The 12,836-nt window shown below is 46.5% G+C and overlaps 1 protein-coding gene across 10 annotated transcripts in view; it reads right to left on the reverse strand.

Moving 5' to 3' along the window:
- HHAT (hedgehog acyltransferase) overlaps nt 1-12,836 on the reverse strand; it is a 1,065,929-nt gene that overhangs the window by 688,062 nt on the left and 365,031 nt on the right. For all 10 annotated transcript variants that reach the window (XM_063918275.1, XM_063918278.1, XM_063918281.1 and 7 more), the window contains one exon: nt 10,572-10,743. In XM_063918275.1, coding sequence (XP_063774345.1) covers nt 10,572-10,743 — 172 coding nt within the window. The remainder of the gene's footprint in view (nt 1-10,571; nt 10,744-12,836) is intronic.

Consider the following 12,836-nt stretch of genomic DNA (forward strand, 5'->3'; position numbering starts at 1 on the left):
CGAGATCCAGGGAACAGTTGGTGCAGAACATCGCACTCTCCCTGTCAATACTCCAACAACATGGTTGGATCATGAATTTTCCAAAGTCGCAGTTGGAACCGATGACAAGATTGTCCTTTCTAGGGATGATTCTGGACACAGAAGTACGGAGAGTATTTCTTCCAGTGGAAAAGGCTCTGGAAATCCAGAAAATGGTCAAACAAATATTGAAACCAACAAGCGTGTCGATCCATCAATGCATTCGGTTGTTGGGGAAAATGGTAGCAGCCTACGAGGCCATACAGTTTGGCCGATTTCATGCCAGAGTATTCCAGTGGGACCTGTTGGACAAGTGGTCCGGATGCCACCTACACATACACCGGAAAATAATCCTGTACCCCAAAGCCAGGATTTCGCTCTTGTGGTGGCTACACAGTTCTCACCTACTAGAGGGACGCAGGTTTGGGATTCACGACTGGGTCCTAATAACCACGGATGCAAGTATCCGAGGCTGGGGAGCAGTCACACAGGGGGAAAGCTTCCAAGGAAGATGGTCAAGTCAAGAGACTTGTCTTCACATAAACGTTCTGGAATTGAGAGCCATTTACAACGGCCTTCTACAAGCGGTACATCTTCTTCAAGATCCCATGCAGATCCAGTCGGACAATGTTACAGCAGTCGCATACATAAACAGGCAAGGCGGAACGAAAAGCAGAGCGGCAATGGCAGAGGTGACAAGGATTCTCTTCTGGGCAGAAAGACATGTTAGAGCTCTGTCAGCAATTTTCATTCTGGGAGTGGACAACTGGGAAGAAGACTTCCTCAGCAGACACGATCTCCATCCAGGAGAGTGGGGCCTCCACCAAGAAGTCTTCGCAGAGGTGACAAGTCTTTGGGGAGTTCCTCAAGTAGACATGATGGCATCTCGTCTAAACAAGAAGCTTCAGAGATATTGTTCCAGGTCGCGAGACCCTCAAGCAATAGCAGTGGATACACTGGTGACCCAGTGGGTGTTTCGGTCGGTATATGTTTTCCCTCCACTTCCACTGATTCCAAAAGTTCTCAAAATAATAATAAGAACAAGAGTTTGATCAATCTTCATTGCCCCAGACTGGCCAAGGAGGGCTTGGTATCCAGATCTTCAGGAGTTGCTCATAGAAGATCCTCGGCCTCTTCCTCCTCGAGAGGACCTACTACAGCAGGGGCCGTGTGTGTATCAAGACTTACCGCGGCTATGTTTGATGGCATGGCTGTTGAGCGTCGGATCCTAGCCCGAAAGGGTATTCACAAGGAAGTCATCCCCACTCTTATTCAGGCCAGGAAAGGAGTAACGTCTAAACATTACCACCGTATTTGGAGAAAATATGTGTCTTGGTGTGAATCCAAGAAGGCAACTTTCTCAGTTGGAAAGTGGTGATGCTTTAGGCGTTGGCATCCGGAAGGCGGGTGTCTGAATTGGGGGCCTTGACTCACAAGAGCCCTTACCTGATCTTCCATGAGAACTCGTCAACATTTTCTACCAAAGGTGGTTTCCTCTTTCCACATAAACCAACCTATTGTTGTGCCAGTTGCTACTGACACGTTCGCTGAGTCAAAGTCTCTAGATGTGGTTAGAGCTTTGAAGATTTATGTCGCTAGAACAGCTCGAATACGGAAAACAGAGGTTTTGTATGTCCTGTATGCTCCCAACAAGATTGGGTGTCCTGCTTCCAAGCAGACTATTGCGCGCTGGATCAGAGGTACGATGCAGCAAGCTCATTCTACGGCTGGATTGCCGTTACCGATGTCGGTGAAGGCCCATTCTACTAGGAAGGGGGCTCATCCTGGGCGGCTGCCCGGGGGGTCTCGGCATTACAACTTTGCCGAGCAGCTACTTGGTCAGGGTCAAACACATTTGCAAAATTCTACAAGTTTGACACCTTGGCCGATGAGGACCTCAAGTTCGGTCAATCGGTGCTGCAGGGTCATCCGCACTCTCCCGCCCGTACTGGAGCTTTGGTATAAACCCCATGGTCATGAAGTGGACCCCAGCATCCTCTAGGACGTATGAGAAAATAGGATTTTGATAACCTACCGGTAAATCCTTTTCTCCTAGTCCGTAAAGGATGCTGGGCGCCCGTCCCAGTGCGTACTTTACATGCAGTTTAGTTATTACAGTTACACAAGTTGTGTTATCTTGGTTCAGCATGTTGCTGCAATTAGTTCATGCCTGTTGGCGTGTGTTATGTTGAATGCCATCTGTGCGGCATGGTTGAGGGTGTGAGTCGGTAGATATCTCACCACTAGTTAAGTAATTCCTTTCCTCGAAATGTCAGTCTCCCTGGGCACAGTTCCTACAACTGAGGTCTGGAGGAGGGGCATAGAGGGAGGAGCCAGTTCACACCCAATGAAAAGTCTTTAGAGTGCCCATGTCTCCTGCGGATCCCGTCTATATCCCATGGTCATGAAGTGGACCCCTGCATCCTCTACGGACTAGGAGAAAAGGCTTTACCGGTAGGTTATCAAAATCCTATTTTTATTTACCTATTTACATATTTTGTGCGTAATGGAAAAAGAAAGGCAGTGCTCAGAAGCCTTGGCTTCTTAGAGAAGAATGACTGGCTAGCAGTCTCCTAGATAACTTAAATGTTCCTTACAGACTTTATGACTTTACCAGTGATGTCACTGCAAGATGAAAGAGTCATGTTATTATCTTTCATTTAGCCTTACCGACTCTTCCAAGCTAGTTAATCTTTATGTCATGTGTTTGTGATGAAGGGGAAGAAGGTGTTAAATGTTACTGTACTGTTCATTTCATGAAAGCAGGAGAACGCTTAGATTTTGCCTTAGAGTGTCTTGATGGTATATCCAACACCCTGAAAGGTACATGCCAACTATACAATTTCAAGAGACTTCCGAAAATTAGGAGCATGCATCAAAGTGAAAGAGGCGGAAAATGTTTAGTGGCACACTGTGCAAAAGTGTATCCTCAACATCACAATCCAACCTCCATCGACTTTACAATACTTCTTTCCATCAAATTAATTTATCAGTTATCAGTTTCCAAGAGACTGTAGGGACTCCAGTAAAGGTGGCAGTGTTGAGTGTGTAAAGCAGGGGGTTTTGCGGGCAAGTGTCCTGAGTGATGAAAGGGAGGCTACTGGAGAACAGTCGGAGCCGCAGCCATAATCCCAGGTAAAATAGGTCTCTGTATTTTAAAACTGACAAGGACGAGACTTCCGGTAGGCGGACCTACTGCATGGCCGCGTTTTAGACCAGCTCTCCGTCCCCCCACTACAATAAAGCCTGTTAGCAGGGTGTAAACTGAGCCCTGAGACCACACTATACCTCGGGGCCCAGCGGAGATAGAGGTGGGCAAGAGGTCACTATCTTCCGGGCTCCCCACCGCCTCCTTTCCCGGTTCCCGCGCGCCAACTGTGGCACCTGCTGCCCGCGGCTGCCATCTTGTGAGTGGCCGGGCGCCCCGCTCGCCTTCTTCCCGGCCTCATCAGAGACTGAAGACGGGCGACACCAGTGCTCGCAGACGGCTCCTTGCGCTCTCGTGCCTCGGCCTGCGCCAGAGGGTGTTGCCGGGCAACGGACCGGAGCTCCGGCTGCAGAGAGAAAGCCGCATAAGAGAGGGTGAGTGCAGGCTCCCCCCCCCCTCCCCCTGCTGCATCTGAGGCCTCTGCTGGATCCTGCTCCTCTGGCTGGGCTTCTGCTACCTGACACCCCCGGAGACGGGGCCCTTTAGATCACCAGCCACACATTGCTCCCAAATTTCGGACCTGCCACCGGAGGACTGCTCTGCTCATTTACATAGGCCACAGGCATATATAGAGGGCCACAGCTCCGCTAACTTAACCCTCTTTGCTGCTGGGGTGTAAGCAATTCTATACACGCGGACACCTGCAAAGGGCGGCTACCCTTTCTCTGTGACGGCGCCTCTGCTGACGGGGTGACTCAAGAGACCGCTGAATCCCATCACCGGGGGCTGCTGGGGACCGGTGCTGTCGGAGGTTATCGCTTGGCGTGCCGTTCTGTCACCTACTGTGGCCGCGTACTTGTAACTCAACTGACCCACTACTCCCTGCAGGGCAGGATAACTGATATCATCTACTTTCTCATCGTGACAAAACGCCTTTTCCTTTTATTATCATGGATAAATACGTAGCAAAGTCCCAGCGAGGTGGTCGCTGATCCGCATCGGCAAAAACTAAGGAAACCAGAGCCTCGGCCTCTACACACGCATGTTCTCCACCTCCCTCACCTAACGCCAATGTCCTTAACGGCGTGATGGACCCTTCTAGATACACGGTGGACGCGGTGGCCAGGGCGCAGGAAATCTCTGATATCCTCTCACCGCTGCTAGATAAGAAACTCGCTGGTCTGAAAGACGCCATTGATTCCACCATGACGCAGCTAAAAGAGCACAGCTCTCGGCTAGATGAGGCCGAACAACGTGTCTCGAACCTGGAAGATGATCTGACAGCGACCCGTTCTGTCGTCGACACTCAAGCATACGCTATTTCTGCGATACAGGAAAAGCTTGAGGACTTAGAAAATCATAATCGTCGAAATAACCTCCGTTTGATTGGCCTATCGGAATCTGTTAAACCTCGGGAGTTGATGTCCCTGGTCTCTACCTGGCTGCCGACTGAACTGGGTTTGTTTGATGGAAGGCGAATCCATGATGATTGAGCAAGCACACCGAATAGGTCCTGACTTCCAGGCGGATCGCCGCAGACCCCGGCCAGTTATATTTAAATTTCTTAATTACACGGACAAGGTCAAGGTGATGGAAGCATACCGCAAGGCACAGGGCCTCGCCTATCACGGCGATAAGTTGCTTTTGTTCCAAGACTTTTCGTATAATGTGGCCATGAGAAGGCGGGAATTCTCTCCAGCTTGCAAAATCCTGTTTGAAGAGGGAATCCGTTTCGCCCTGCTTTATCCAGCAAAGCTCCGTGCTTAACACAATGGAAAAATGTACCTGTTCGACACTTCTTTAGCGGACAAGACATTTGCAGAATCGTTGCGATGTCCGTCCTCGCCAGCCTCTAGAGATAAGGACTTGTAACGTGTTTCCCATGGACTCAGAGTATGTCATCCTTCTTATTGATTTCATGTTTGGTAACGTATGGTTGATTACAAATTGCTTTACCATTATGATTATTGCTGCACAGTATATTTGTGGAATAGACTGTTCCTGGGTGTCTCAACCCTTCCTCCTCCCCCCTTTCCCTTTCTTCTTAACCCCGACCCCCTTTCTTCCCCCTCCTCTCTATTTAGTTAGAAATATGTTAATGGTTCATAAAGTGTTCTTTGGACCACTGTTTTGGGTTCAAAAAAAGTTATTGAAAATGGACACGCTACTACATATTGCGTACAACAGTTTTCACTACTGATCACATGGTATAGATTTATAAGTTTTCTCAATAGTTGGGCCTCCCTACTCGCTGGGATGGGGGGAGCCACACGGTTTACTTTGTTAATGTTTTATGTGTCAGTCAGGACAGGCATTGGTTTATTTTGGTTTGATATGGCGGTATCTTCGGAATCTAAGACGAGCCTAAAGTTCCTCACTTGGAACGTTGAAGGCTTAAATACTCCGATTAAGCGTAGGAAGATAATACAACACCTTAAGTGTCTACGGCCAGACGTTGCGATGTTGCAAGAGACACACTGGAAATTAGGGGACCCTAATGTCCTGAGGGACAATTGGTTTCGAGACTACAAATCGGCCTCATTTACTTTAAAAAAAAAGGGGTGTGGTAATTATATTTCACAAATCTCTCAGATATACCATATTAGATACCCGTACTGACGAAGAAGGTCGGTTTTTGTTTATAAAACTACAATTAGAAGGGGAACTTTATACCCTTGTGACTCTATATGCACCTAATTCAGAACACAATGCTTTCTTTATGGATATCTGTGTCCGACTTCAGGACTGGGCTGAGGGTAGGCTGATTATTGGGGGAGATTTCAATTCTACACTTCATCCGACTTTAGACAGATCAGATACATCCAGTGGACGAACATATTCTGCACCAGCCGCTTTACAATCTCTATCGTCCTCACTTAGTTGACCCTTGGCGACATCAGCATCCTGTCGGCCGGGAATATACGTTCTTTTCACACCCACACTCTACCTACACTTGGATAGATTATTGGATGCTCTCTGATACGCTGCTCTCTAGGGTGGGCGACTCTAAAGTAGAAAACATTGCCATCTCTGATCACGCACCCACATGGTTCACATTAGACCTGCAGTCTCCCAAAACAACCTCCTTTAACTGGAGATTTCCCTCTTACTTATACACATCTCCTGAATTCAAGACCTACTTGGAGACTAATGTCATACACTACACTGCTTTCCTCTCCAACAGATGATAACCGTAGAATTTATACTGAAACAAAACACCTCTATGATACTCTCTGCACAGAAAGGGCCCAATACGCCCTGGATTTTCAAAAACACAGATACTTTAAGTGGGGTAACAAAGCGGGCAAACTTCTAGCAAACATGGTTCGTAGCCAGCGCCCCACCCCAAATATATTGTCCCTACACACGGGCCCTCAACTGTCCTCCGATCCAGCTGTTATTGCTGACTCCTTTTTTACTTATTATAAGACGCTATACACAGCCCCACTGGACGACCCCATTGGAGGCATGGCTTTCCTCCGCTCTGCCGGATCCCCTACATTGACTGACGATGACAGGACTTCCCTCATGGCACCGGTCACTGACTTAGAATTATTAACGGTAGTTAAGCAATTAGCTAACGGCAAATCCCCTGGCCCAGACGGATTAAGCGCAGAATATTATAAACTATTGCTACCTCATGTCACACCCCATCTCCTGTCTCTAATTAATTCTATCTTATCTGGAAATGTTGCCCCACCTACTTTTAATCAGGCCCGTGTGATAGTACTACCAAAACCAGGAAAAGACCCCACCCTAGTTCAGTCATATCGCCCAATATCCCTTCTAAATAAGGACTTTAAGATCCTACCGCTCTTATGGCAAAAAGGCTGCAACTCATACTACCCACGATATTGCACCCATCCCAGACCGGCTTCGTGAAGGGAAGAACCTCAGTACATAATATTGCAGCATTGACCACATCATCCCAATCGCAGGGAGGGACGTCTCTGCTGGTGAGTTGCGATGCTGATAAAGCATTTGACCGTGTGTCATGGTCACACCTACTGAGAATACTTCACTGGCAGAGATTCGGAGCTGATTTTGTTAAATTCTTCCGCACCATATATGCCTCCCCAGCCGCATTCCTCACGGTGAATGGAATGAACACTGACACTTTTATGCTGCACAGAGGCAGGAGACAAGGATGTCCACTATCCACGCTTCTATTTGACCTTGCTTTAGACCCACTCATTAGACACTGTCACCTTAATACCAACTGGAGTGGGATCAAAGTTGGTAATCATGACCTTAAGGTCACGGCCTATTCCGATGATTTACTGCTGTACTTTTCGAACCCCCAGGATGCGTTCCCTAGTTTATTATCTCTATTGACAATTTTTTAATCAATTTCCGGGTTTAAGATCAACAAATCAAAAACTGAAGCTCTAGCCCTACATCCTCGTGCAACTCACAACTGGAACGACCAATTCCCTTTTAAATGGGCAAACCAGACGATTACATATCTAGGACTCCAAATACCCATTAGACCAGCTGATCTATACAGATGTAACTTCCCGCGAGTCATTGCACGCACCCTAGCTGACTTCCAGGCATGGAAGCACCTACCCCTCTCCTACTTAGAAAGATGTCAATTGACCAAAATGATCACCTTCCCGAGATTATTATATCCCATTCAAATGTTACCTTTATTGATATCTGAGACAGACCTGAAAATTCTCAACAGGGCCTTCAGTGAATTTATCTGGGCACATAAAAAACCTAGAATCTCACTATTTAAGTTATGCCAATCGCAAACATTAGGCGGTGTTAACCTACCCTGCCTCAGAAGCTATATGCTAGCCGCAAATTATCGTTACGCTGTCGATTGGATACATGAGACGGAAGTCTTCGCTAACACCGGCTTGGAGCAGGCTTTTTGTCCTGAGACCCCACTAGTTAGCTTACTACACACACGTCCATCCTCCTTTCCTCCTCAGATACAAAGCAACATCCTACTAATGTCAACTTGCATGGCCTCGAGACAAGCACGTTCTAGGATGGGCATCTCCAGCCACACCACCACCTTCCTCCCCTTATCACATAACCCAGATTTTCGCAGGACAACTATATACACCACGTTGGTAGCTTTGTCAAACCAAGGCATTAGATTATCGTACCAGTTGATTGATCGAGACACCTATCAGATGTGCGCATACACTACCCTCTGCGAGAGATTTCCACAACTTCCAATCCCACTATTCGCATATTTTCAGATTCGTAGCTACCTCCATAAATCATTAGCCACAATGACAGTGGAAGATAAGTCTAACAATCTAGATGTTGTTCTACAAGCAACACCTAGGGTTCACCATTCCACAGCCTTCCTTTATACATTTCTCAAAAAAATCATAGACTGGGAGAACACACAATCAGGAATGGCCAAATGGGCGTTGACCTTCCCAACTATTACCACCTCTGTCATGCTTACAGCATTTAATAAAATCAACAAAACTCTCATATCAGCATCATATGCTGAAATGAACTACCAAATATTGCATCGCTCCTATATTACACCAAAATTACGATTCTAAATGGGCACGGCTCCTGACTCTAAATGCTTTAAATGTGGAGCGCCTGAGGCAGATATATATCACTGTTTATGGAGCTGCCCTGAAGTCAGCAAGTTCTGGGGTTTGGTACAAATCTTTATCAAAAATAAACTACACATCGACATGGTGGCCTCCCCTGATTGGGCTATCTGGGACATACACTGCCAATCTTACACACCTAAACTGTCCCTTGGCCAGCGCATGCTGTTGACTAAAATAGCGGCCGCTGGCAAAAAGACTATCCTGTCACAATGGATAGCTACTGATTCATTGTCTCTGGCTTTGTTGTTACCGAGATTATCACACTTATTCCATATGGAGTGGCTTGAAATGTCAATTGATAAAGAACGTAAAACTGAAAAATTCTTTGATATTTGGCTTCCTTACGTGCAGATGCTTGATGATGTCATTAAGATCCCCCTCCGACAAGCTATAATACATACTACCTGGTACAATCTTGAACTGCTTACCCTAGGTCACCCTCCTTTCTAGAAAATGTGAAAATAAAATGGCTTGTAACTCTTTCTTCCTTTGCCTGACCAACGATGTTTATTTTTGCAATATACCATGTTGAGTCACTGTTGTTACAATAATCTACTATACACTGTAATGTATGCTTTTTGTGGATGTCTAATAAAATATTTTGGAAAAAAAAACAAAAACTGACAAGGACCAGACAAGGAGGGCATTCAGCCACAATACAGCATATAGTTGTCATGAACCTGGGGCTTTGCATTGCAACAATAGACTGCATGGCCCCTGTGTCACTACTAAAGGCCTGTCATCCTTCTCAGTCACAGCTGCGGGGGGACCTGCAGTGCCCGGCTATTCCCTAGGTGCTGCTGTGTGGCAGCAGAAGGGAATCTCTAACAGGTAAGTTGTATGGTGTACAGTAGGTTATGGGGGGGAATATCGCAATACAATATTCTTTCTCTGCAAAACAAAATCTCAAAATAAAAGGCACATTGGTAAACTAAATCCATATATCAGCAGGAATGACTCCTGCACAAAACGCAGCCACCTTGCTCTGTAAACTTTGTAGTACTGGGGGGACACACTGGGGAACCTAAGCTGCCCCTGCACTGTAAGGAAGATACTTTGCATTCTAGTGTAGGGCCACACATAGCGGCCAAGAGGGTCCCGCTGAACGGGACCTGCTTGGCCGGGAGGGGGGTTGTGTGTTCACACGGATCCTGTTCTGTGGGGTCTCGCAGAGCAGGATCCGGCCAGTGACACACAGGATTTCAAGAGTACACAACCGCACTGTGTGAGCACATACATTGAAATGTATGTGTTCACCTTGAAATCCCATCATGCAGCGGTTGGATCCAGTGGCGGTGGGACTGGTGCACATGTGGCTGAAGGGGACCCGCTTGGCCGCTATGTGTGGCCATAGCCTCATAAATGACCTACACAAATGGAAGAAAATTGGTGTCGTAAAAGAACACAATTTAACAATCTGCTAAAAACCAGTAAGTGCCATTACAGTATGGGGTCATTTGCAATTGACTGCATTCTCATGAATACCGGTTCAGCTCTCTTTACTGTAGGTCATGCACAACATGCAAAGCACCTGCTCTGCATAATAGTGGCAGCTCTGGACTCACCGAGGCACCACTGCTCCAATGTTATTCTGCATCCTTCTTGTTTTCATCACATTACTCTGATGTTCTCAGGTGCCATACTAATAACTAGCAACTTTACTGAGAAAAAATATAAACTATATTTAATATACACTTATATTGTACTACACATAATTAAGCCAATATAAATAGTAAGGTATTCTGTATTGTTATTACAATTAACACTGTGGAAATGAGTCACATTAGGTATGGCAATTTCGTTCTGCTCACCAAGAGTCCAGTAGGATACATCTTCAAGAGTGGGATAGTTGCTATATATAGCATGCATATACATCGTATGAATCATCAGCTCTCCCAGACACCACCACAGAAGTAAGCGAAACACATCTGCCAACAATCCACAAAATGTTAAATTCGGCCATTGTGTATCCTGTGTTTGCATCTGAAAGTAAAAAGTGTAATTCACATTATGTCCTGTTACTTCGGTTTTTAAAGCTCATGGGATTTAAACATAATTCTCTAAAAGGCAATGAGACATCAGGAAAATGGTATCACCATGTCAGCTCTGTGTGTCAATGTCAATTTTATGAAAAACATTTTTTGAGTATGGCACTGACTCCCTAGAGATGTGCACTTGAAATTTTTCGGGTTTTGTGTTTTGGTTTTGGGTTCGGTTCCGCGGCCGTGTTTTGGGTTCGACCGCGTTTTGGCAAAACCTCACCGAATTTTTTTTGTCGGATTCGGGTGTGTTTTGGATTCGGGTGTTTTTTTCAAAAAACCCTAAAAAACAGCTTAAATCATAGAATTTGGGGGTCATTTTGATCCCAAAGTATTATTAACCTCAATAACCATTATTTCCACTCATTTTCAGTCTATTCTGAATACCTCACACCTCACAATATTATTTTTAGTCCTAAAATTTGCACCGAGGTCGCTGGATGACTAAGCTAAGCGACCCTAGTGGCCGACACAAACACCGGGCCCATCTAGGAGTGGCACTGCAGTGTCACGCAGGATGGCCCTTCCAAAAAACACTCCCCAAACAGCACATGACGCAAAGAAAAAAAGAGGCGCAATGAGGTAGCTGTGTGAGTAAGATAAGCGACCCTAGTGGCCGACACAAACACCGGGCCCATCTAGGAGTGGCACTGCAGTGTCACGCAGGATGGCCCTTCCAAAAAACACTCCCCAAACAGCACATGACGCAAAGAAAAATTAAAGAAAAAAGAGGTGCAAGATGGAATTGTCCTTGGGCCCTCCCACCCACCCTTATGTTGTATAAACAGGACATGCACACTTTAACCAACCCATCATTTCAGTGACAGGGTCTGCCACACGACTGTGACTGAAATGACGGGTTGGTTTGGACCCCCACCAAAAAAGAAGCAATTAATCTCTCCTTGCACAAACTGGCTCTACAGAGGCAAGATGTCCACCTCATCATCATCCTCCGATATATCACCGTGTACATCCCCCTCCTCACAGATTATCAATTCGTCCCCACTGGAATCCACCATCTCAGCTCCCTGTGTACTTTGTGGAGGCAATTGCTGCTGGTCAATGTCTCCACGGAGGAATTGATTATAATTCATTTTAATGAACATCATCTTCTCCACATTTTCTGGAAGTAACCTCGTACGCTGATTGCTGACAAGGTGAGCGGCGGCACTAAACACTCTTTCGGAGTACACACTTGTGGGAGGGCAACTTAGGTAGAATAAAGCCAGTTTGTGCAAGGGCCTCCAAATTGCCTCTTTTTCCTGCCAGTATAAGTACGGACTGTGTGACGTGCCTACTTGGATGCGGTCACTCATATAATCCTCCACCATTCTTTCAATGGGGAGAGAATCATATGCAGTGACAGTAGACGACATGTCCGTAATCGTTGACAGGTCCTTCAGTCCGGACCAGATGTCAGCATCAGCAGTCGCTCCAGACTGCCCTGCATCACCGCCAGCGGGTGGGCTCGGAATTCTGAGCCTTTTCCTCGCACCCCCAGTTGCGGGAGAATGTGAAGGAGGAGATGTTGACAGGTCGCGTTCCGCTTGACTTGACAATTTTCTCACCAGCAGGTCTTTGAACCCCAGCAGACTTGTGTCTGCCGGAAAGAGAGATCCAAGGTAGGTTTTAAATCTAGGATCGAGCACGGTGGCCAAAATGTAGTGCTCTGATTTCAACAGATTGACCACCCGTGAATCCTTGTTAAGCGAATTAAGGGCTCCATCCACAAGTCCCACATGCTTAGCGGAATCGCTCCGTGTTAGCTCCTCCTTCAATGTCTCCAGCTTCTTCTGCAAAAGCCTGATGAGGGGAATGACCTGACTCAGGCTGGCAGTGTCTGAACTGACTTCACGTGTGGCAAGTTCAAAGGGCAGCAGAACCTTGCACAACGTTGAAATCATTCTCCACTGCGCTTGAGACAGGTGCATTCCACCTCCTATATCGTGCTGAATTGTATAGGCTTGAATGGCCTTTTGCTGCTCCTCCAACCTCTGAAGCATATATAGGGTTGAATTCCACCTCGTTACCACTTCT

Source organism: Pseudophryne corroboree, chromosome 4 (assembly GCF_028390025.1).
Source record: "Pseudophryne corroboree isolate aPseCor3 chromosome 4, aPseCor3.hap2, whole genome shotgun sequence".
NCBI lineage: Eukaryota > Metazoa > Chordata > Amphibia > Anura > Myobatrachidae > Pseudophryne > Pseudophryne corroboree.